General features: G+C 47.4%; 1 protein-coding gene across 3 annotated transcripts in view; it reads right to left on the bottom strand.

Annotated features, from left to right (window-relative positions):
• KANSL1 (KAT8 regulatory NSL complex subunit 1) overlaps positions 1-24,176 on the bottom strand; it is a 62,193-nt gene that overhangs the window by 16,095 nt on the left and 21,922 nt on the right. For all 3 annotated transcript variants that reach the window (XM_008638495.2, XM_017740530.1, XM_017740531.1), the window contains exons 2-3: positions 4,239-4,380; positions 312-416 (exon numbers count right to left, since the gene is read on the bottom strand). In XM_008638495.2, coding sequence (XP_008636717.2) covers positions 312-416; positions 4,239-4,380 — 247 coding nt within the window. The remainder of the gene's footprint in view (positions 1-311; positions 417-4,238; positions 4,381-24,176) is intronic.

The following is a 24,176-nucleotide window of genomic DNA, read 5'->3' as shown; positions in this document are numbered from 1 at the left end:
AGTTTGGTTTTTAAAGCTTCACAAAATGCTAATGCATATTACAAAGGTGCCCCCAGGAACTCTGTTCTAAAAGGTGTTTAAATCCTATTGTTTACTAACCCCAAAATAAGGCAGGAGGGGGTGAGCTACAGACCAAGATCAGTGATTCCCACCTGGAGTCACAGGGAAGAGCCACCCCAGGAGGCCAGTCCCATGGTTTGAGCATCCCTCTGCCCCACAGCTTAAGGGATGGCCCTTCCCTCCCCAAAACTGGGGAAGGAAGCACTGCAGATGAAGCACCTGGAGCAGTCAGTCCCACTGCTGGCACTTACCAGCCGCTCTGCCCCAGGCTCCAGCTTCACTTCAGCTCTAACGGGACGGGACGAATCATCTACCGCAGGATCAGGGGGTGATGCTTCACCGAGAACTATCAGCCCCTGGAAGAGAGGGAAGGGAACAGGAATTAACTGCAGATCCTTCGGTCTCCACAGGGATGATGCACACCCATCATCCCCCCAAACCCCGAGGCTGCACAGCAGGCCTTGAACTCCCACTACGGCTTCCAGATGTGATGTCAAACCCAATCCTCGGCTGCTGCCTGGGTTTTCCTGACATCTCAGCTAACTCAGAGAGGGAAGGACAGTAGCTGGAGCCAGCTCACATGCCTCCAGCCCATTAACAGGAGACTTTTAGCTCCCTCTTGGGCAAAGCTCCTGAACCACTGCCTGTCCCTCTTCCCACTCTTCCCCTCCTCCCCACCAGCAGCTCCAAGGACACACATGCCAGCCAAGCCAAAGGGAGCATTCTGCTGAAGCACAGAGCAGGAAGCGACTGCTTTCATCGTACAAAGTGGAACTGGCCATCACAGCCAAGCAAACAGTTTTGAGTGGGTGCCAAAAAATCTACAGTCAAACTTGTTACTCAGAGCAGACTTTCCCCCTCCCCTCCCCTCCCCAAAGAAGTGGTACTTACAAAAATTCAATAAGGAAAGAAAGACATTGCTATGAACTTAGCAGGACAAAGCACAGTGGCTGAGCACTGTTTTATCAGGTTTAACATATGCTGTCCTGCTTCTGTTTTACTCTGAGTGAAGCTTTATCTAAAGGCAGGACTGCTCTGCTCTCGGAACAACACAAAGTGAAATAAAATCATTGTCATTATGCATATTCTGAGCTGTATTATAACAAAGCAGGGCAAAATGTGCAAGGGATTAGGGAGCTGGTGGAACCTACAGACCACGAACACAGTCCAGGACAAAGACAAGCCCCACGAGTTGCATTTGGTCAAACAAGGAACCATGAAGGGGCTGCTCAGATCAAAACAGGCAGATCAGTCATCTGAAAACAATTCTGGAGGTTGCACAGTGTGTCACAGCAAAGTGAGCCTGGAGGGGAACCTGGGCACGTTATCTGGAGAGAGGACAGGGCTACAAGGCTTCCCTCAAAGTCCACCGAGTCAAATCCCATGTGACCGGTGCCATGGGACACAGTGGAAGTCACCTGTAGCTCCGTGGCAGGGGGCTGCAACCGGGTCCCTTCCAACCCAAACCAGCCTGGGATTCTGGGATTCGAAGGATGATTGTCTGCCTTCACACAACTGTCTGTTCAACACATCCACGGCTTTCCAGAAAGATGGTGGCAGTTCTGGGACACTGTTTAAAAACCGTTCATAAACTAAATCCAACCGCAGGTGGCCTCTGGCCAGCAGTGAGGAAGCAGCTGGTGTCTGAAACATACATGATGTTGGTTTTCTAGAGTTTTCTGGCATCCCAGAAGGATGTTTAGTGGATGAGAGGGGCTGGAAGTCTAAACTCCAATACTGCTGGGATTTTCCTCTACTCTTGAAAGATCCTCTCCAGAAGCAGCCCATCACCTTTCAGCACTACTTCTAGAAACATCCGGCCATGGTGCAGCAAAGAGCTTGGTCCGCTCCAGAAAATGCAGAGACTGGGACTGAATCCAAAATTGGGAACAAGGATACTGCTTCCTTTGACACCCCTGAAAGCTTCTTGTATGCTCAGCAAGAGGAGCAGGTGGGGAAAGCTGGGCATCAGGAACAGAAGCTGCCACCAAGGACTTCTGCCTCTGGATAAAGGCAGGGGATGAAGGGAGCTGCTCCATGCCCCAGGATGCACAATTGTGAAATGAAACAAAACCACCCGATGACCTTCATGGACATCCAGAGCCTTACATTTACTGTACACACTCTTCCAATCCAAAGGCACAACAGCCTGCTATTTTTAAATGCCTGAAACAGGGTATTTTACAATCAGCTCTGAGCACACGCTCCCTGATTTGGTGTTTTCCTCCACATCTCACCAGGCTCCGACTGAGCCGATCCAAATGTGCCGAGAGCACAATTCCTGCTTTTTTTTTGCAGTTTTTCCTCAAAACACAGGGTTATTTTTGACTGCCTGGTCCTTCCCTTGCTTTGATCTGACACAGCAATGTGTCTTTCTTGAAGGGTACACTGGGATGTAAACTCTGACATATAAAGGTAATTAACCTAAAAAAGAATGAAATAGAATTTCTTTGAACTTTAGAACTTGTAGAACTCTGAATTCCTGCAGCACTACATTTTAACCTCCTTATGGCCAAATAAGCTAGAGTTAAGTTATGTTGATAGAAAAAACAAGGTTTTTCCAAATTCTTTAACTGTTTTCCTTGTACAGTTTGAAGCCAAATCCATTCCAACAAGCTTGAGTGTTATTAAAACACAGGGTTGTTTCTTTAGTCCCCTATTCTTGTTCCAAGCCCTTTTAAGACTCTCTGTAGTTTTTCATTGGTGCAAACAGAATCTGTTTTACAACCACCCCAGAGCTCAATGACATCAAGATAACGACAGCTGGGTGCAGGAATAATCTCCAGCAAGTCCTTTCAGAGATGGGCTATGTGATACTTGTGGTTCTGTTTTTTCCTTCTTCAGGCAGAACAGCCACTACCCAAAACACTCAAGATTTGAATCCCCCCTGCACCCTAAGCAGTATGTTTTATCTTAAATTCATGTATCGGGTTATCACAGTTGAGTTTTGGTCTGAAAAAATCAAAGAGGATGATCCTGTTGGCCAGAACCTCCTTTCAGACCTGGAGGCTGCAGCCTTAGATAAAAACACAGGGGATGCTTGTAACCATTTTCAGGTCATTTCATGAGCCTGTCAAGTTGTCATCACCTGGTGAAAGCCTTGAACCTTCCACATCACTACAGGAGTTTTCTCGTTTCTTCCATTACTTAACTTTTAGCATATAAATGTTCAGCTATTTTGTATTTTGTACTTAAACCATGCTTCACCATCAGCTTTAAGACAGAAGGAAGATGATCCTTTCTGAAGGATCATTTGCCCACTTCCCAGAAGCCTTCTGCCCTAATCTCAGTAATGGATTCTGCTCACAAGCCGTGCTCTTCCACCTCCTCATTTAGAGCCCTCACTCACTCAATTAAGCCTGTTTTTCTACACAGCTGCATCCAAGTCCAGTCTCCCTCCCCTGCTTTCTACCCCCTGGAAGCCTCTCCCCACCACCCCCAGAGCAACACACATCTTGGGAAAGGCGTTTGCCAGACTGAATTCCTGAGGATCTCTCAGTCGATGCAATACCAGGAGCCTTCTTGCCACAAACTCCAGACATTCCTCCCTCCAAGGCCTGACATTTAGATGTGCATGCCTGAACAAGTCTCCATAACAATCCCTTCCTCATCCCTTCTCTGCTCTCCCCCATTCTCCCACCATCTGAGAGCAACTCTAAAAAAATAATTCCTTCCATAGAAAAAGGTCAGCACCAAGAAATGATCTTTTTCACGAAACAGACTCAATTTTAAGCATGTGCTGGGTGATAGCCTCTGAACTAACTTCCTCCACAGGCCACTCCCTTTCCCACTAAGTCTCAGTTATTCTTATCCCCATCTTCGGCTACTCCCAAAAAGAAAGAATCAGAAGGCTTTAAAAAAATATCAAATAAAAAGAGAAAGGTTTAAGCGATGGGGAACAGCGTCACACATGCAACAGCACCAGCTCTGCTCGGCACCAAAGACTGACTCTAGAGTAAGGTATCGCTCCCTTCACGTTATTGTACTGAACCAGGGACAGGAACTACACACAGCCCATGCCAAATTGCATTACAATTAGTCACAGCTTTGCAATCTGTTTTGGGAGAGAGGCAGGGGGGAAAAAGCATCAGACTTTGCATCCGCACTCTCTGGTGTCAGAGAGAGCCATTAGGAGGCAAAGCAGAACCACAGGCACCCAAAGGCATCCTGCTCCTCACCTTATTGGCTCTAATCTGCTTGTAAATGTCCGTTTGCTGCCGGATTCGGTATTCCAGGTCCGAGACGTGGGCTTGGAGCCAGTTCCAGCGGCTGACGATGGCGGCACGGTCTGCTGCCCATCTCCACTCTGCCCTTCGCCTCCTGCAACAACACAGAGGGGAAGGGGGATTATTTTGAGTGTGATTTTAATTACACAGGCCACAAAAATCCAAGGAGAACTGACAGACAGATCAAAAGCTCCATCCTGGATGGCAGAACTGATACGATCTCACTGCTAATAATTACCAAGGAATTACAGACGTGCTGCAAGGACCATGTCTCTGCAGAGCAATATTCCAACATCTTCAGTCACATTCCAGTGACTGAAATCTTTAAAAAAAGTCTGTCATCAGTCCCCAAATCGACCTGAACAGCAGCTCATACCATGTGGCCACAATTAAACCTCAGGGACAAGTTTCACAACCACCCCTGCTGGGTTTGAAAGTAAAACCACTGCTTGGAGAGGACCAACAGGGCCAACCTTGCACAAGCTGCTCCCCTGCAACGAGGTCCTGCACAGCACAGAGCAGGCAACAGCAATGCAGACCTGATTTCTGCATCTGATGGATGGACCCAGCAAATAAAGAAGCCAGAAAATAACATCAACTGTCATCAAAACACCCTCAATCCCTACTGCTGGCCAGAAAGGAACACACTCCAGGCCAGAAAGGAACACAAAGATGGTAAGGAAGGGATAAATCCACGGGTCCACTCTCCACATTAAAAGCCACAATATCACAAAAATATATCCTAAGCATCCTGATTCCTGTGGATAGATATTAAGGTTGCCCGGAAAGGAAGAAAGCCCCGACATGGTGTGGAAACAAAGCATCAGCAGAAAGTGCTGACAAATCCAGTGTTGCTGCACAAAGCCCTTGCCACATATGGATGCTTAGCAATTAAGAAATTAATCACCAAATAATTCCCTTTGCCCATCTCCCCCTCCTTCTGTGTAGCAATTTTGAACCAGCCAGAGCATGTGGGGCAGGAGAGCCACAGCAACGTCCAGATGTTTCCTCCAAAATCAAACCAGAAAGTCTTCTGCTGAGATTAACCCATTTCAGAGCTGAAACCAGCCACTACAGCAGAAGCAGCACGTGGTAAATGAGGTTTTGTACTGAGGCAGCCCCAGCTGCAGAGATGGGAAGGAGCAGAAATCATCAAGTTCTTTGAAAAATCTGCACCTCCTGGGCCTCTGCCCTGATTTAGCCATAACTGCTAGCAAATCCACTTGCCTAAAAATGAAATAAATACAAAAAAGTCCCAGGGTTATTACAAGTTTCAAATCAACTAATAGAAATACCCTGAAAAGGAGGAGTTGGTTGCTTCAAACTGCAAGCGAAACCCATGCACTTAGAACAAGTCCCTATGCCGTGTGGCCCTTGGGCTGCACGGGCGGCGTCCCTGCAGAGCCACTGTGGATGAGGCCACATTCCCACAGAACAGGCAACGCTGCCTTCTGTCCTCCCAACCTGCTCCAAGACCTTTTCCAAAACACCTTTAGGAGTTCAAGCCCTTCTCTCTGGAAAAACCTCCCTGTGTAAAGCCTGAATTTGGCAGTTTGCTCTTTGGGGATCCACAGAGCGCTGGGAATTATTTTTAGAAGTAAGTTTTTAGAATCAAATGCTGCTGAGAGCACATCGCAAGTGCCAATTCCCTGGTTTGCTTCTCCCAACATTACAAAGCACCTCTGCCTGCTGGAACACTGGCCTGTGCTGTTAAATACAACCCATTCTTTTGCTCAGATTACACAGAAATTGAGATTAAGTATGAAAAAAATAGTTTTAAATCCATTTGGTTTCCTAAGTGACATGGCAGCACAAGCAGCAGCAGACCTGCTCCTTACCTTAAAACCAGGACACATCCTACCCCAGAAAAACCCACTGGATTTGAACCAAAAATAACCCAAGAAAGCGAAACACAGTAATGTACACTTCATCCTCTGACACCCTGCGGCAGCAGTGGAGGAGGGGAAGAACAGAATGATGGCTCAGCCACACTTTCCAAAACAGCACCGAGCGTAGTGTGTCTCTATATTTAGAACTGAGCCTTTCCCAGTTGGTCCCACCCTTCCCTGCGAGGTGCTGCCAGCAACATCCTGGGATGGATGTTCCCCTCATGGGGATCAGCTGCAGGATAAGGACCTATGGATATTCCTCAGCTTTAATGTCTCCACAAGCATTTTGTGAAAATTATTCTTTTCTCATCTAGCATTAGAAAGGAGCAACCGTGCACAACACAGAGTGTGATGTCCCGCAGTGACCACTGGGAATCCAAAACCTCCACTTGCTCTGGGGGAGAGGGAAACCCACTCCTTTCTTTCTAAACCTGAACAGAGTCTACAGGGAAGATGGAGAGGGACTTTGTACAAGGCCACGGAGTGACACGGCAAGGGGGAATGGCTTCAAACTGATAGAGGGAAGGGTTAGACTGGATACTGGGAAGACATTCCTTCCTGTGAGGGTGGTTAGGCCCTGGCATAGGGGTCACTTAGCTCCAACGCCGTGCCATGGCAGGGACACTTTCCACAAGTCCAGCCTGTCTCTAAGCCCTGTCCCACCTGGCCTTGGACACCTCCAGGGATGGGGCAGCCACAGCTGCTCTGGGGACCCTGTGCCAGGGCCTGACCACCCTCTTAGGGAAGGATTTCTTCCCAATATCCAATCTCAATCTCAGCTTCCAGACCCTCAGTCAGCCTATCCGCCCACCAGTCCATGCTGCTTTCTGCTGAGTCCACGCAGCTGAATTCCAACCAGAGACAGCCCCAACAAACTGAGGGAATTAGAGATCAGCAGACTTATTTTTCACCAGGAGACTGCCCTACTAAAGGCCCAGCTGCAAAGTGAGCAGAGCAGATCCACCAGCTGCTGCTAAACCATCCTGGCAATGACATGGAGCTGCCGTGGAGCTAGAACTTATTTCAGACTGGAAAGTTACAGGCTGAAGGGGAACTACATCATCAGAACCACTTCTAGGAGTCAGCAGAATGAACGAGAAATGGCCACCGGGGTCTGGAGGGAGATTGTTTCTGCCACTCCAAGCACCTGAACAAACCCAAACCATCTTGATGTTAAATGAGGAATAAAAGGTCACACTGGAAGAAACAGTCGATGTCAGAAGAGAGAGAAACACAACACAGAAACACTGAGAAACTCTGCAGGCAGCCAAGCAGACTGAGAGCTGGAACAGCCATGGGAGGGATTCGCTGGGAACCAGAGAATGCCTTTGGCAGGGATGCCAGGAGGCGGCACAGCCGGGGCACCCGGCAGCTCCGAGAGCCTCGGACACTCGCAGATTAATGCCACAACGTGAGGCAATAAGCTCCAGCTTTCCAGGCACTTTCCATATGGTTTCCCTCCTCTACTCTGTACTGGAATATTCCCAGGGGCTTTGCTGTTCCCTGGAAGGCAGTCACCTTCCAATGCAGAGGTCATTGCTGTATTTACTCCCCTCTTTCCTACACAGCTTTGGACAGAAAAAATCACCGAAGAGTGGTTCAAAGGGGTTTGAGACCTTCCCCCCAAAAACACACAGCTCAGCCTCCCTCACCTTCCAGAGGCAAACTGGGAAGGTGTCAGCCCCTTCCCTGGAGGACCCTCACCGTGGCATCAGGATGGGACCTTTCCTCAATAAGACAGCCAGTATCTGCCCACTGGGTGAGGCTGCAGCACTGGGAGTCAGGAGATGCCTGCCAGGTGACCACAGCTGGGGGGGGGAATGGATGAGCCTTAAGGTCCCTTCCCACCCAAGCCATCCCGGAATTCTGTGACTGTGACACACCCATGTGCCCTGCTCACACAGACAATTCTAAGCATTATCCTCGAGCAATACACAAACGCAATTTTTAAAATTGCTCTTGTAACCTTTAACTGTGCCTCACTAAAGAAAGAGATTTGAACCCCATTCAGCTGCTATTTTCCACTTTGCTCCATATATTAATCACATTCATTCTTCAGCTCACCAAGCTTTTATCCTTTTTTAATTATTATTATTTTGGATCGATGCAAAACCAGATCAGCGTGTGGAGCAAGAGTTAAAGCTCTGCCAAACCCACTCTCATGACGACTCCAAGGGAAGAAGAGAAAACCCCACAAGGCTCGAGAACAATCTCATTAGCTGATTGTAACATTTCTGCCTGCAAAGAAGCCAAAGTGAACAATTTGTTCAGCTGAACACCCACCCCCACCCCTGGACAGAACCATCAGCTTTGAAGGGCTCTTCTATTCCCAGCATGTGCTCGGCACTCTGCTGAATCTCCTTCCAACCTCCCCTCAGCTCATTCATTCCCATATTCACACAAACCCAGGACCTCCAGAGCCTGGGAGTGAAGACTTATTTCCACTGAAAAACCCCCACTGCTCAGGGAAAACTTGGGAGCACAAATCCTAAAGCACAAGAAGGGCTAAGCCAAGCTCCTGCCCAAGACAGAGGCCAGCAGCCCAGGGACCAGCATGATCTGCATTCCAACACAGCTCATCCCAGTTGCCCCCCCTTTTGCTGAGGGAGAGACATCGAAACCATGCCACTCCCCCCCCCGCAACCACCCGGATCAGGGTATTCAAGGGTTGGTTTCGCATCTTTAGTTCATTTCTATTTAAAAAAAACCAAAAAAAAAAAAGGTGGCCCAAGGCAGCTGTTCAAAGATGCCTGAACTCCTGCACAGGAATCACAGCACAACCAGAAATCACAGCCTGTGGCAACTCAGCAGAAACCAAACTTCCACTACCCCAGCTGCAGAAGGAGTGTCCAGCCCATGGCCTAACATGTCCCAACAGCCCCTCATCCCGAGGGAATGCTCCAAACTGGAGTTCATTCATTGTGTTCTCCCCACTCTCCCCTCTCACTGTTGCAGCCAAAGCTTTGCCCCCAGGCCACTCTCCTGGCAGTTTCTCTCCCCAGAACATCCCCAAATCCTTTCCTAGTGCAAGGCAAATGCAGCCTAAGGATCCAAGGAAACCCATGGATGAGTACAAAACTCAATCCTCAAACAGACCTACAGATGGGGAAACAAAAGAGGGAAATGAAAAATACCAAAGTGAAACAACTGCCAAGGTGGGGGGACAGAGAGCCCCCAACCTGCTCATGGCACCAAAAAACCTGAAGCTACAAAGCCACCTTCAACTCATCCTACCACTCACACACTGTCCTGTGACTCACAAGTTTAACTACTTCAGGAGCTGCATAATGAAAATACACTGGAATCCACTCTGAGAAAGTTTCCCCTGAGTAAAAAGTCAGGGGATTATTTATGTTGTTGAACATCATCATCTCCATACCTCAAGGTCAGGCTTAACTTCACAAGACTTAAATGTCTGGCATGCAAGTGCTTTCACAAAGTGTCCTCAGAAAAGGAACTAAACCAAGCCATCCTACTAAATTACCCTTCTTCCTTGAACTACCCTCAAGACATGCTGGATGGGGCTCTGAGCAACCTGGCATAGCAGAAGGTGTTCTTTCCCATGGCAGGGGGTTGGAGCTGGATGATCTTTGAGATCACTTCCAACCCAAACCATTCCACTGTTCTATTTAATTCTAATTATCATCTATTCCATGATTTCCCTTAAACAGAGTATTTCGAAAAATAGTATATGCCACTTAGAGGAATCCCAGTAAGTGGGCAGGGAACAACCCAGCAAATTCTATGCAGACACACACAGACACACGGAGCACACAAGCTGTACCCGGTTTCTCACCAGTAAACAAGAAAACACCATTTTATTTACCTCCTGTTTTTAGCTCAGAGCAACACTGCTGGCTGTGAATCACCACCCCCAGCACCTGCAGAAACTGTGACATCAGTCCTCGCTCCCTGTGCCACGCTCGGGGCCTGGCTGTGCTGCACGAATGGACTTAAGGTCCCGTATCAGAGCAGTTCCAGAGCACTGCCCAAGGCTGGACTAAACGGTCTTAGAGGTCTTTTCTAACTGAGAGGATTCCACAATTCTGTGAAGGTGAAACTGCACAGCCCCAGGTGCCACAAGAGGCTGGTGTGCAGTGACACAGCATCTCATCCCCGGGGCCTCGGGGTCTGGATCCTGCCGTGGAGCACCCAGGGTGACTCATGGGGATGCTGAGTCACTCCCCATCTGTGCTGGCCCTTCTCAGCCCATCCACAATCCCAGTGGAAACACACGAACCTCGAGAGGAACACGCGGCAGCTCCCACCAAAGCCTGGAAATGGCAGAATGGTGTCTCAGAAGTACTTTTGTGCTATTTCAAATCCAAGTGCCCCAGATCTTTACACCATGACATTTATGCACTGCCCCAAGCATTTATTCAGCTGACTGTCTGAAAAACAGCCATTCCCAGCTCTAGCTGCTCTTGAGCCCTTAGCAGCAACAATTGTTCTGTGACAACAGCCAAAAATTCGGATTTTTTTCTTTCGGCTACGCCAACGCAAGTACTTTTGGCCATGTCTGAACCCTGTTTAGCACCCATGGACAAAGGTGTGGGGAGAGAAGGGGAAGGCGAGGGAGCAAGGTGGGAGGTGGGATCAGAAGAGTGTGGGATCAGAAGAGTGTTGGATCAGAAGAGTGTGGGATCAGAAGAGCGTGGTCACCACAAGCTGCCTGTTACACCAGGAAAACCAACTCTCAGAGGCACAGCAGAGCAGTCAGCTGAAAAATACTGTGTTTTAAGAGAACTTATTGGACCCGTTTTTCAGTAGAGTTCTCCACATGCTCACGGGCGCTGAGGCAGGCAGAGCAGAGCAGCTCGAACTGCCCCTGTGCAGATTCTGCCTGATCACCATCACTCCAGACATTAAGGCAGTTTCTTACTCCCTTGCAGCTAAATCCAGGAATGAGAAGGTGACACTACACCAGGCACCAAAGTTTGCTCCAGTTGCATTCAGTTCATTGTGATTTTTTCCCTTAATGCTCAGATTAAGATGCAATTCTCAACATTACAAACTATGAACCAAGAACGCCTACTTTTCCCTCAAAATGCCTAAAATACAACTGCTCCAGTTTACAACAAACATCTTCCAGGAGCATATCCTTCTTTTTGCTGAGTAAGGGTCTTTATCAAGGTTATAATTTTGCTTACAGCAGCCTCCCAGTAGGCCTGGGTTGCATAGGAGAATCATTACCCTTCTTAGACTCAGTTTTCATTAGGAGTTAAAATTCTTCTACAAGAAAGCAGAAAGTGGCAGAAGCACAAAGTCAGTGGAAATTCCGCTCTTCATTTTTTCTCCTCTTCACATTAAACGCAGGATCTCACCAAGAGATTTATAACTTTCTTCTGGCAAACTCAAGAGCTGAGGACCAGCAACTCCTGTTCACTAAGAGGATACAGTAAGTGACGACAGGGGTTTGACATCTCCACTAACACATCATGAGCACAACCAGCAACAACCACAAGCCATTATCTTGAATACTGCAACTCCATCCTAAAGCTCTGCTTGCTGCCAAAGCAAAGCACCAGAAGAGCAAAGCAGCCACTTCCCAGCTCCTGGTCTCCCTTCAGCACCATGAGATCACCTCACACTTGGCAGCATGGGACAATGTGACTTTCTGGATTGCTGGAGAACAAGTTTCCCTGAAAATAATGCAGTTAAAACATCAAAGAGAAGGAAGGGGGTGTTCAGCATTCTATGTTCTTCAAACTAAACTGAGAGCACAACAGAGAGGAGACAATTATGGCATGGAGTAAACTGTTTGAAAAGTTATTACACTTGTTCCACAGCAAAGCCCTTTGTATGCGTGCAAGTAGAGGAGTTTGGTGTCCAAGTGGGGGAGCGCTCACTGCAGCCCATTAGTGCCACAGTCCCTGGGGGAACAAGAATAGAGACTATGCAAATCAGGATCCATTGTTAAAAGGGAAAATTTATTTCACATTCCTGAGCAGCAGTGTTCCTGGAGCATAACAATTGGAGAGGCCCTTCTGCTGAGCATGGCACATTTTTATGCTCCACAGTAAATCAATATTCCGTAATACAGAAACTACATGAAATTATTGCCAGGGTGAGGACAGTAGCTCTGAGCTGTGGTGAGCAGCACTAACACAACACCGTGTCAGGACAGGACTTATTTGGGATGTGTTTTCATTGTTTAGGAGGGTTACTGAAGGCAGAATTTATGGAATGATTCTCCAGGATGTTAAAACCTTCCAGCTCATACCGTAAGGCGAATGGCACCAACAAAGGCATTTCCTGATTGTGCTGCTCTCAACTTGATCTAAACAAGCACTGCTACAGTTGTCTCAGTGTCCCAAAGCTTCCCCACTTGGGCAGCACCAGCAAAACAATCTCACAATGAGATATTCAAGAAAAAAGCGGAGTTAATCTCAAAGCAAAGAATTCTTCCTTGCAAGAGGGGAATTGACTATTCCTTCAGTATTTACCAAACCTCCCAACAACGGAGCTCACTACACACTGACACAGGATGCAGAAACTTTTTTTCAACTCAGCCACTTCTGATCACCATCACTCCAGGATGGAAGTGAGCAGGGGAACAAATAAAACCTGCTTTCAGTTTCCTCTTAGTTTATCTTGCAGGAGATAGACTCTTCCTCTTTGCACCCACCCACTGCACCCAGTAAGCACTGACAGAGAGGAGGGAGCAGCACTGGATACTCCCATCTTTCCAGGGATAAAAAAGCAGCTTCAGTCTCTTCACTTCTCATTATGCAGCCGTTAAGACCTGAGGTCAAAGGGTGTTTTGTCATGGCTCAGGGGGACCAGGGGGGCTTTTGTTTAACTCCACAGGTTCTGCAGCCCAAGATCAAAATGAAACTTCAGGATAAGTGATTACACTGAAACAGGCTCAGCTCGAGGCCTGGGAAATTTCTGCACAGCTGGGATGACCTCACCCTCCTTATCTGCTCTTTCATGTCCTGGGAGGAAGAGGAGAGAGCTCTGCAAACGTCTCCAAATGCAGAATTCCGACACAAAGTTTGTGTTCCTGAACACAGCTCTGAGATCACAAAATTACGCTCTGATCTGTACCTGGAACACAAAAGCTCTAAATCCTCCTCACAAAAGTCTCCTAAAAAAGTTTTTTTCAGTTTTCCTCACAGTTCATTAGAGCAAGGAGGATTTTAAGCTCACACAAAGGCAGCAGTCAAGAACTCCAGAGAGTTTTTGACTCCCCATCCCTGGAAATGTTCAAGGCCCGGGGCTTGGAGCAACCTGGTCTAGTGGGAAGTGTCCCTGCCCATGGCAGGGGGGTGGGACTGGATAAGCTTTAAGGTTCCTTGCAACCATTCTATAATTCTAAAAAATACATTTGTTTGGACCACATAGTGACATCAGGACAAACCAGGCAGAAGCCAAGGAAGATTTCCAGTGGAAGCAGAAGTTCCCAGCAGTGCCAAAAATGGCTGAAATGGACCGGGCTTGGAGTAAGGGAGAACTAATCCTGGATTTTAGGGAACACTGAAGCAGCAAAGCAGCATCAATGCAGAACTGCATCAGTGGTATGAACTCACCCAGCAGGTGCAGTCCCAAGGCTCCCTGCCTTCCAGGGGAGCGGCAATCTGCAGCCTTCGGGAGAGCACTGGGAGCAAGCTGCACGAGAGCAATCCCAGCTCAGGCCCACTCACTCAGGGGCTTGCCCTGATTTCCAAGCCTTCAATCCCAGTAGCTTCAGAGTTGTAGGAAAAATGAAATTTCCTTTTCTTTTTTTGCTTGAAGCACGGGGAGGTCATCGCTGTTCAAAGCAACAGGAACACCACGGCTTTTAGGGACAGAGAACACCTACTGGATCCAGATACTCTCTGTGGTGCTGTGCTCAGTTCCTCTGCAGCCCCTCTTAGCACAAGTCCCTCCCCAGGCCTCTCTCAGCGCAGCCCCCAGCAAAGACCCTTCAGTCTAAACCAGCACGAGAATGAAGCTACACATCAATATTAAATCTGAAGGTCATTTAGTCAAGGGAAGGGGCAGCCATGCTATTTCAGGCATCGATCCAAGGAAAGTTTCCTCTCTCAACCCAAAGAGCTCTTCCAGTTAACATAGAAATAACGCATTTCTGGCCTCCAAGCCCTTTATCTAAGAAATGGGATAAAATAATCCTGGCTGAAGGACTGCTGTATAGCACAGGAGCTTGGAAGAAGTCCAGAGGGAAATGGAAAGGGAGAGGGACAAGAGGAGACTGATGTGAGTCACGCTAGGCTTGGTTTTGCCTGGAGCCAGAGAAACACCGCGGAAAGGGGTCATGGAGCATCAGGATGGCACGGGCAGGGAGAAGGGCAGCTGCTTCCAGCTACTTAACTGCGGCCAGGCAGCACCAGAGGCAGCAGATCAGAAGGTATAAACTATGGAATTAGCAATTGTGTTCTACAGCAAAGATGCAGAAAGGTTTCATGGCACTGGATCAAAACTGAGACCGAGATCCCTGTGGATGCAGGGGAAGCTGCTGGTTTGGGGTAGGTAAACTTGGGGCACCAGAGGAAGGAGCTTTGGGCAGAGCTGTCCTGGGGGTGGGTGGAGATGGCCAAAATAAGGCTGTAAAATCCAGTTGTATTTCCATGAGAAGAAAGGCACAATCTGCATTGTTTGGCCACGTGAAACCCCTTTTATCAGCAATGCTCTGGCACACAAAGGACTGAAGAAACACTGGATTCAAACATCAAATGGGAGATACAAAAGAGCATCTCTGCTTTCCAAGAAAGGGCTGAGCTCTGACCAGGTCGAAGAATCTTCCAGAAGAGCAACTCTGGCCACTAATGAATGCCACTAATGAAGGGTTTTCAGGGAGCTTCCCATCTCATCTGCATTCAACCACATTCGACACATCATGTCACTTCCCTCCACTCCTCATCACAGCTTTGGCACCAGTGGACGTCTGTCAACACCCATGAATGTCTCAGGCATTCCTGGCTCCTTTATCATGTTTTTCATCATTTAATGAATCTCATTTAATGAATCTGCAAATCCCTCTGCACGGTCCCACAGAGCACAGTTTAAGAGAGCCACTATTTCAGCCCATACTAACTTCTGAGTGTGTTTGTCAGAAACAATTTTAAACCCCAGCAATTTCTGGACAGTAGAAAGGAGGAGTATTTCACCCAACGTACAGCAGAGGTGGCACATGCTGGAGCTGAACAAACTCTGGATGATCTGCTAGGAAGTGATGGAGACAAAAAGGAGCCAAGGCTCCACTTGGCAACTCATCTGAGGGCTGCAGCTGAGTCCTGTGGGTCACATCCTCCCATCCACCCTGGGGGAGGCCCTGCCCTTTGGGACAAGGACCAAACGCTCTTGGCACAAATGTCTGGGAGGGGACAAGCAGAGCACAGCTCCTGCTGGAGCTCCACCTGTGCCCTGCTCCAGTCCCATGCTGCCAAACCATCCTTCAACACAACTCAGTGCACTGTAAAACAAGGACCTCCCCCAAACACAGTTTTAGCCACAGGAGGCCTCTGCTACTTGCTGTGGGCTGACAAGTTTAAACTTACAGATCCCCTATTTACTTGGCTGAAAAAGAGCATGGGGTAATTCAAACTCGGAGAGCACACAAGCGTTGGAGGGAAGGGAGCGGAATCTGGGTGAGTCTGCAGAGCTGAGGTGGCCGATGCTCACAAACTGAATGCCGGAATTTGGATGTGAACCATCCAAATCACAAATCATGTCTGCTGCATGGGACCTTGTGAGAGCCTGACGAGGACACCCCTGCCGGTGCCACGTCCTCAAGGACTCCTTGAATGAAAAGTTTACACAAGGACTTTGGATGATGAACACTGGAGAGTCCAAATACATAAAGTCACACATGTGCAGATGCGTTTCTCCTACAGAGCCAAACGGCACCAGCCCACCAGAGAGAACACAGGAACTATCACTGAGGGCAGAGTTAAGGGATTAACTCCAGGTAGGCTCCAAGGAGGAAGTCCACATCTGACCAGGGAGAAAAGTGAAGAACAAACAAAAAGGAAGAAAAGCAAGAAGCTGATAGCAGAGTCCATGTCTGTATGTCTGTGGTGGGAATCTAATACTTATTTACTACCTCACAAAGACCTTCCCTTAGGGAATAGGACACTGCCACTGTGGAATCCTGACCCAGGGCTCTCATCCATCTTCTGCAACATGGCAGAGCAGTGGGGGGGGGGGGGGGGGGGGGGGGGGAAAGAATGAACTCTTATGGTTTAGAAGGCTCAAAACTGGGCTCCCAGTCCCAGATCTGCTAATTCCGTGCTCCATCACAGATTTGCCGTTTGATCCTGGCTGTGGTGCTTGACATCTTTTTCTCATCTATTACATGGCCAGAGGAGTTCTGGCTCATGGTCAAGAGGCTCTGTTATCTGTGGAGTATTTAATGTCCCAGGCACAAGATCACCTTAGAGTGGAATGGTTTTAGCATCCCAGAAGACATTCCACTATAACCATCAATTTACTACCTTCTCTCTTTTAATTAATTAAACACTTGCCAAAAAGGCTCCCTCTGATCAGGCCCACACTCCCTCCCAAGCACAGGGGAGGTGGGTGAAGAAAAGCAGAACAGAGGGAGGGTTCACCTTGTGGCATCTCTGATCCTGCAGCTGCCCTCCCCCCCCCACTGCCAGGCTCTTCTGGAGCAAAATATGTGCCACAGATACACACACAAATTTAGGAGTGATTATATGGGCTTCATTTCATTTATTGAGCTTAAAAGCGAGGGGTCACCTGCAGGTTAACAATCCACTCATGCAGTAACTCTGTGTTTGGGCTTTTTATTAGTTCAGCTACATGAGGCATCTTCAATGCAAATTTGGGCAGCAGGATTGTGCAGCCATTCCTGTGTCACAACTGTTACACGCTCCTGGATGGTTCCTCCTTCTCTCCCTGCAGCTCAGGTTCTTCCCAGAAACTCACTGGCTATTCCCTAAAGCTGGGGAAAAGGCATGCTGTGTTCAGCAATTCTTTCTGCCCCCTTGTGCTCCATTTTCTTTCTTCAATGTCTCAAAAAAAAAAAAAAAAAAAAAAAAAAAAAAGAAAAACGAAACCACAAACAAAACTCAAAAAGCTACAGCTATTTCTCCCCTTTAGTAATCCTGAATATATTTATCATGTCTGACCTACAAACAAAAACACGACCTGATCTACAGAAGCCTGCATCAAGGGTTATTTTCCCTTTTTGTTGTTTTGTTTTTTCAATCTATGCTTCCCCCAAAGCTCTGATTTTGCAGCATCCAAGACTGGACAAACACTTTCAAAGGAAGTGGTGAAATTTCCTAGATGTATCTGCTGAGAAAGCCCCCACCCAGAGGGAGCAGGGAAATTGAGGAAATTTTCAAAATCCTGCCATCCCTGCACTATCACCTCTGCCTATGGAACATTCAGTTCTGGGAAAAATAAATGAGGCTGGACAAGAGCAACCTGGTCTAGTGGAAGGGGTCCCTGCCATGGGAGGGGTGGAACAGGATGATCTTTAAGGTCCCTTTCAGCCCAAACCATTCTGTGATTCTGACTTTACGATCAGTTGGAACTGAATGTATGTAAATGTGTGAACAGAGATCCTCAGCCTCAGATCCATCACTGGCAGGACAGATCCATTCCCACTGTGCAGGCAGGAAACCAAAAGGGAGCCGCCTTATCACCACTGCTGTGTCCTCCTCCCTCTCCCTGTTTTTTTTCTTTGCTATCTCAAGCAGAAAAGTGTGGACAATAAAATGCCCTTTCCAGAACAAATCCAACTCTGCTGCTTTGTTCCCTATGTGTATGGCACCGTCCAGCCCCAATTATATTAAGATCTTTTCAACCATTTTTAAAAGGCATAAAAATATCTCCAACTCAGAGCACTCCCTCCCTGCCAGATGAGCTGCCAGGTGGGATATGAGGTCCTGGACTGGAACATGCCCAATTATTAAGCTCCTACTTTACCTTGAGCAGGTACTACAGGGAGATTTGGGGGATTGTAGGCAATTTACCTTTTCCTTCTGGAATATACAAGGAAGAGAAAGAAATGGCCTTAAGCTGAAGGAGAGCAGGTTCAGGTTGGATATTAGGAAGAAATTCTTTACTCTAAGAGTGGTGAGGCCCCAGCACAGGGTGCCCAGAGGAGCTGTGACTGCCCCTGGATCCCTGGCAGGGTCCAAGGCCAGGCTGGACGGGGCTTGGAGCAACCTGGGATAGTGGAAGGTGTCCCTGCCCAAGGCAGGGGGTGGAACAAGATGAGCTTTAAGGTCCCTTCAAACCCAGCCATTCCAGGATTCTACAAAAGGAGGCCCATCCATGCTGGTTGCTCCCACAGTGGTGTCTCATCCCATGTGTGCCAACAGCGATCCTATTGCTTCCAGAGTTTGCTGCTGGACTGAGTTTGAGACCAGCTGCAGCAAATCCAAGCCTTAATCCCTCCACATGAGAAATGGGAGAACCACAACGGCAGGAGCTGAGAGGCTGCTGCTGCCCCTCGACAGGTGGGGACTCAGAACCTGGACTGGTGACAGGGCCTCAATGCGCCCCTTCATGCCCGGCAGTCCTGGGACAATGAAATCACTGTCCAAAGCCTCGGAAATAAAGTTCCTCTTTGTGAGAGTTGAACTCTGACAAGCAAGAGCTGCAACCCAAACCTGACTCCACCTCCTGTCAGACAAATCCCAACCTCCGAGCTTTACGCTGCTGCAGTGTCCTGCCTTGCCATGACCAGAAAATTCTCTGCATGGCCCCGCTTTGGAACCATCGCGTAAATTTAGGACAAGACCAGAGACACCCACCAAATCCAATGGGCTGGAGCTGACAAAATGAACAAAGGAGAAGAGGAAATAAGCCTGGTCACAATTCCAACACTCCTCTGCAGCCATTGCAAAAGGGGTTGTGCAAACATATTTCATAAATAGGTCAGAGAAATGAGAAAGCAGATGACAGACAGATGGCACAGCGAAAGGAGACAAGGAGGAAGAAGGGGGCAAGAACATCTGAGCCAAGAGAGAAGCAGCCAAGGAATTCTTCAATGAAATCCCAGTTTGATTAAGCAGCTCCATGCTCCAAACTTTACAAGAGGTAAAACACAAATGTAAAGTCCATTTTATTTTGGACAAGGACCCCCGTACATGGAAATCACATCTCCCAGCACCAGATGCTGTTCACCCTCCAGCACCTCAAATTCAGGTCATTCCTGGGAATGGAGCCAAAGTGCACCAGTAATTAGGGTCTAAAGGACAGCATGAATTTAGGGCACACCACCTTCAATCCTAGCAAAGCTGCAACTGGCACCAACACAACCTTTGCACAAACTTTACAAGACAACCATCATCTGTATGTGTTAAAGAAAATTATTGTACCAGAACATTCAGTGATCCATCAGAAAAAGGGAGGCCTCAGACTTCATCTCATCTGCTAACATATCCCCAAATGAATCAACAGAATCCCAGAATGGTTTGGGTTGGAAGGACCTCAAAACTCATCCAGTCCCACTCCTAGCCACAGGCAGGGACACGTCCCACTATCCCAGGTTGCTCCAGGCCCCATCCAACCTGGCCTGGGACACTTCCAGGGATGGGGCAGGCACAGCTTCTCTGGGGCAAGACACAATAAATCCCTCCCATGACAGAACTAGACATGGCAGAACTGCAAAACACGTCAGTACTTTCTGTACACGTTTAGTTTCTCCAAGTCTAAAGCTTCACGTATGTAACAAAAAATGTGCTTAAATGCTTAAAGATAACTCTTTTTGAAAAAGTCTTTGGTACTCGACAGGTTCTTGACCAAGCCATCAGCATGGTTCTCACCCACAGAGCACACAAACCACGTCCCAGATGATGAGCAACTGAAAGGACAGACCAGGAACAGGAGGCATTTTGAGTAGTTTCTGCAAACAAAAATCTAAACAAACCTCGATTGAAGGAACAAAAAGTAGTGAGATGCATCACTGACAGCAAGATGGCTCACTGGTACTGACAGCAAAGGAAAGCATGAAAACACACTTAACACTTCTGACCGTATTTAGCAGACACAAAAGAATATAGGGCAGAATTAGAGCATTGGGATTTATGGGGTTTTTAAGAGGGAGAGAAAAATGCGTTTGGATCACTGAGGAAAAGCACTGTTGGAATTAGACCACAATGAAGCCTTCCTTAAAAAAGAAGGGAGGGGTGGTAAATGATCCATCAACAAGTCAGAAAATTTTAAGTGAAGTTTTAAGTAAATGACAACTGATTTAAAAAGCCATCGCATCTCCTGTTCAAATTCAAGCTCTCTTCAGATGGCAAGAGGCAACAAGATCACATCCACAAGTACTTGCATTTGCTCCATGGCTTCCCACCCCAACAGGCAAGGGAGGAAACAAGAACTGATGGCTAGAAGATCAACCTAAGCAGGAAAAGAATGGTTTTGAAAATCCATTCCAGCTCAAGCAAACAAGACTTTACCCAGCTAAATCAGCCTCCACAGCGATGTCTTCTCACATAAATGATCTCATCTGGCCTTACGATCCAAGGCAAAAACAACTATTCTTGACACCACTTCTCTGAGCTTTCTTTCTTTCTTTTCCTGCCAGTTCTCTCAGGATCATTTTGTCTTCTTCCAGCAGTGTTTCTGTCCCATTGCCCAAGGCATGGCACCACTCCATCCGTGTCAGCCTTGTCCTGCTCCTTCCAGGCCAGCAGCTGGAAGATCAAGACACACTGTCCACACATACTGTGTGCTTATTCAGGAGAATTTAAGCACAAAACATTTTCAGTCCCAGCAAAGTGTTCCAACCACAAATACCAGCAAGCACCTAAAGTATTCAAACACTCAGCCCTAATTTTGATGTGGATGAAAGACAGAGCCAAGTGTTTGGATCACTTCATGGAATCAGCTCCATTGTGGCAACCAGCATCTAAGGGAGCCCAGCACAGCTCTGCACCCACATCTGGCAGGAAGGAGGATTTGTACCAAAACACCTTTTTGAGCAAGAGATGCTCAGGCACAGCCAGAAGGTGCACCTGCCCCTTGAAACTGGAAATCCTGCTGGAAGGGGATGTGGAGCTCACACCTGTTTCACACATTATTCAGAGGACAATAAAGAAACTAATTATGTTTGGAAAGTCACTATTTATTTATAGCACGACATCAAGTGTGTTACCAGGAGCTTCAAGCAGGTCAGGGTTACAGTCCTACAGCCACCTGCACAGGGCATCCTAAAATACCTAGGCTGGGTTAGACTTGAAATAAAACTGAGTTCAAACACTGCTAGGTCCTTAAAAGCAGCACATGTTTGCAAAAAACCCTAATGGAAACACCATTTAAAGACCTTTATCAGAAGAGACAGAGATAAGGGTCATGTAACCTGTGGGTGTCTGATTTATTACAGGTGAGCTGAGCAGGGAGAAATTCAAACACGTAATTAGAAAACAGGGAGGTGGAACAGACTCGGAACAAGCACCTTCTTCTTGCAGCTACTCCTAATAAGCAATCCCAGTTCTTCACCACAGCTCCAGGCAAGTCACCCTCCCAAAGTCAAAACTCAGTGAATCACACACCAAGACAAGAGCAAACAATGAAAGTGCCCCAGCTCCGATTCACTGGGGAATCTGATTACTCAGATTGTCCTGCAGCTAATGGAAAAAGAGACACAACAGAGGTGACACAGCCAGACCTGCAAAATCACTGCTCAGTTTTCCCTCAAGCACCCGCAGAGCAACCCATCACAAGCATCTGTCTCCCTTTCTGCAGCTCACACTGTTGACAAAGCCTTTTAAGATGTATTTAGTAATTTTTTTTTTAAAGAAAAACTAGACCTCGGTTGATTTCACAGGGCAGGGAAAGAACAGGCTGCACCCATCTTCAGCTGTTCTTACAGGAAACATGTGCAAAACCATTATCTAATTGCAGCAGTGGAGCATCTCTGCATCTGCTCACCAGGCACTTCAGGTCAGACTTCACTCAAAGCTACAGAAAGATGGACAAAGGTGGGGAAATGAGGGGGTTAATAAATGTCAAAAGGCATCATGCAGAAATTCTGTTCAACCACCTACTATTCCTGATGAAGAGAGCTGACCATGTTTGTTTTCATCTTTCCATGCCCTCACAAGCTCCTGTAAAACCTGTCTCAAGACAAAGTGGATAAATCCTAGGGCAGTGTGAATAAAACCTGTGATCTTTCTTTCTGTGTTTCAATGCTTCTCCTGGATATATTCTTCTTTTATAGGACAATATCTTCCACTTCACGATTGAGAAACCAAGAAACTGTAATTGCTTCAAAACAGCAAAGAATCCCAGAGTAACTATTCCAGACTTCACAACGCTGGTGGGAATAAATCCTCAGTGAATATGGCTTCAAAAAGCACCCTGTGCCCTCTTCCTCTTTCAACTCGCTAAAATAAGACTTAAGAGGAAATCTGCCAAGACACCAAAGAAAAAGGCCACCTGTTCTGCTAAGGGAACTAAGGGAAGTAACAATAACCCTCAGCAACAGCACAAAGATAAAGGTTTTTAAAGCTGCACCACAATCCGAGGGAGCCAGGAATGGTTCCCAAGGACTTAACACCCCGTGATGTGTCCTCTTGTCCCTGGGAATAACAGCAGCCCCAAACTGCCCAATCCCCCCATGCAAAACAGCAGCAGGGTCTCTGGAGGTCCTGACAGAAGTATTTGCAGAGTAATTTACATTAAAAATATTTTTAAATAATAATAATCTAAAAATTAAAATTAAGAAAAGAAAAAGGAAAAAGCTGTGGCTGCCCCATCCCTGGGATTGTCCAAGGCCAGGCTGGACAGGGCTTGCAGCATCCTGCTGCAGTGCAAGGTGTCCCTGACCACTGCAGAGGGTGGCACTGGATGAGCTTTAAGGCCCCTGCCAACCCAAACCAGTCTGGGATTCTTTGATTCTATAATTGTGTTTCCTTCAACTATTTTGCTCACCAAATTCTGCCCTTTGCCTGACTGAGATTAAGTAATTACCAGTGGTATGGCAGCAACGGTAGGACAGCTCCATGGTTTCTGGAACATGGGAGTATGCCAGAAAAGCTTTGGGATCCAGTTCCTGAGCAGAGTGAGTGGAAGCAGGAGCTCACTGCTGCCTCATTTCACAGCAATGACATCAGCTCCAACCTCCATGGAAATTTAAAGCCTCTCGCCAGGAGGATCGATCCGGTGCTGAGCTTGGAGCGGGAGCTGCCATGTGGTCACCAGGCTGCTGATCACATCAAGCAATTCACACCCAAAAGTGATTTGAGTTTTCCTCCACCACCCAGAGAAACCATCACTAGCTATTTATGTATCAGACAAGAGGGATTTATATCATATATGCAGTGTGTGTGTATAGATATAGATATATAGATATATGAATGATATTTTTATGTATCAGACATGGGGGAATGGCTTTAAGTTGAAGGAGGGCAGGCTTGGATTGGATATTGGGAAGAAATTCTTTACGCCAAAGGTGGTGAGGCCCTGGCACAGGGTGCCCAGAGCAGCTGGGGCTGCCCCTGGATCCCTGGCAGTGCCCAAGGCCAGGCTGGATGGGGCTTGGAGCCCCCTGGGATAGCGGAAGGTGTCCCTGCCCGTGGCAGGGGGTGAAACTGGAGGGGCTTTAAGGTCCCTTCCAAACCAAACCATTTTGGGCTTCTGGGACTCTTATTTTTAGCACTCTTTTACCAGAGCCTGAGAGCCCAGGATTGGGAGCCTGTGCTGAGCTCCTGGTCTGTATTTAACTACAGACAATGCAGTGGCTCTCACACCTGAGTAAATGTCACCTAAAAGAAAGTTTAAGGCTGAACTGCCAGGTTAGTTCATGTTTATGCAGTGCTTTCAAGATAAAAACACTCTGTGTGCGAAGCATTATCATCAAGTCTAAGGAGGGCAGACTTGGCTCTAGGAGAGATACTAGAATTACATACACACAAATTAAAACACTTGGATTCTTTCCAGAGCAGATCATTCCAAATTTGTCTTTCTGTTTCTCAGTACACAGCTCCACAAATGTCTGCTTTTTGGAGACATGGGACAGAAATCCACACAAGCAAGTTCCTAAAAGCAAATAATATCAAAACCCATTCCTTAA

This window comes from Corvus brachyrhynchos, unplaced genomic scaffold, assembly GCF_000691975.1.
Source record: "Corvus brachyrhynchos isolate BGI_N302 unplaced genomic scaffold, ASM69197v1 scaffold47, whole genome shotgun sequence".
Classification (NCBI taxonomy): Eukaryota; Metazoa; Chordata; class Aves; order Passeriformes; family Corvidae; genus Corvus; species Corvus brachyrhynchos.
This window is presented reverse-complemented; position numbering and strand designations above follow the sequence as displayed.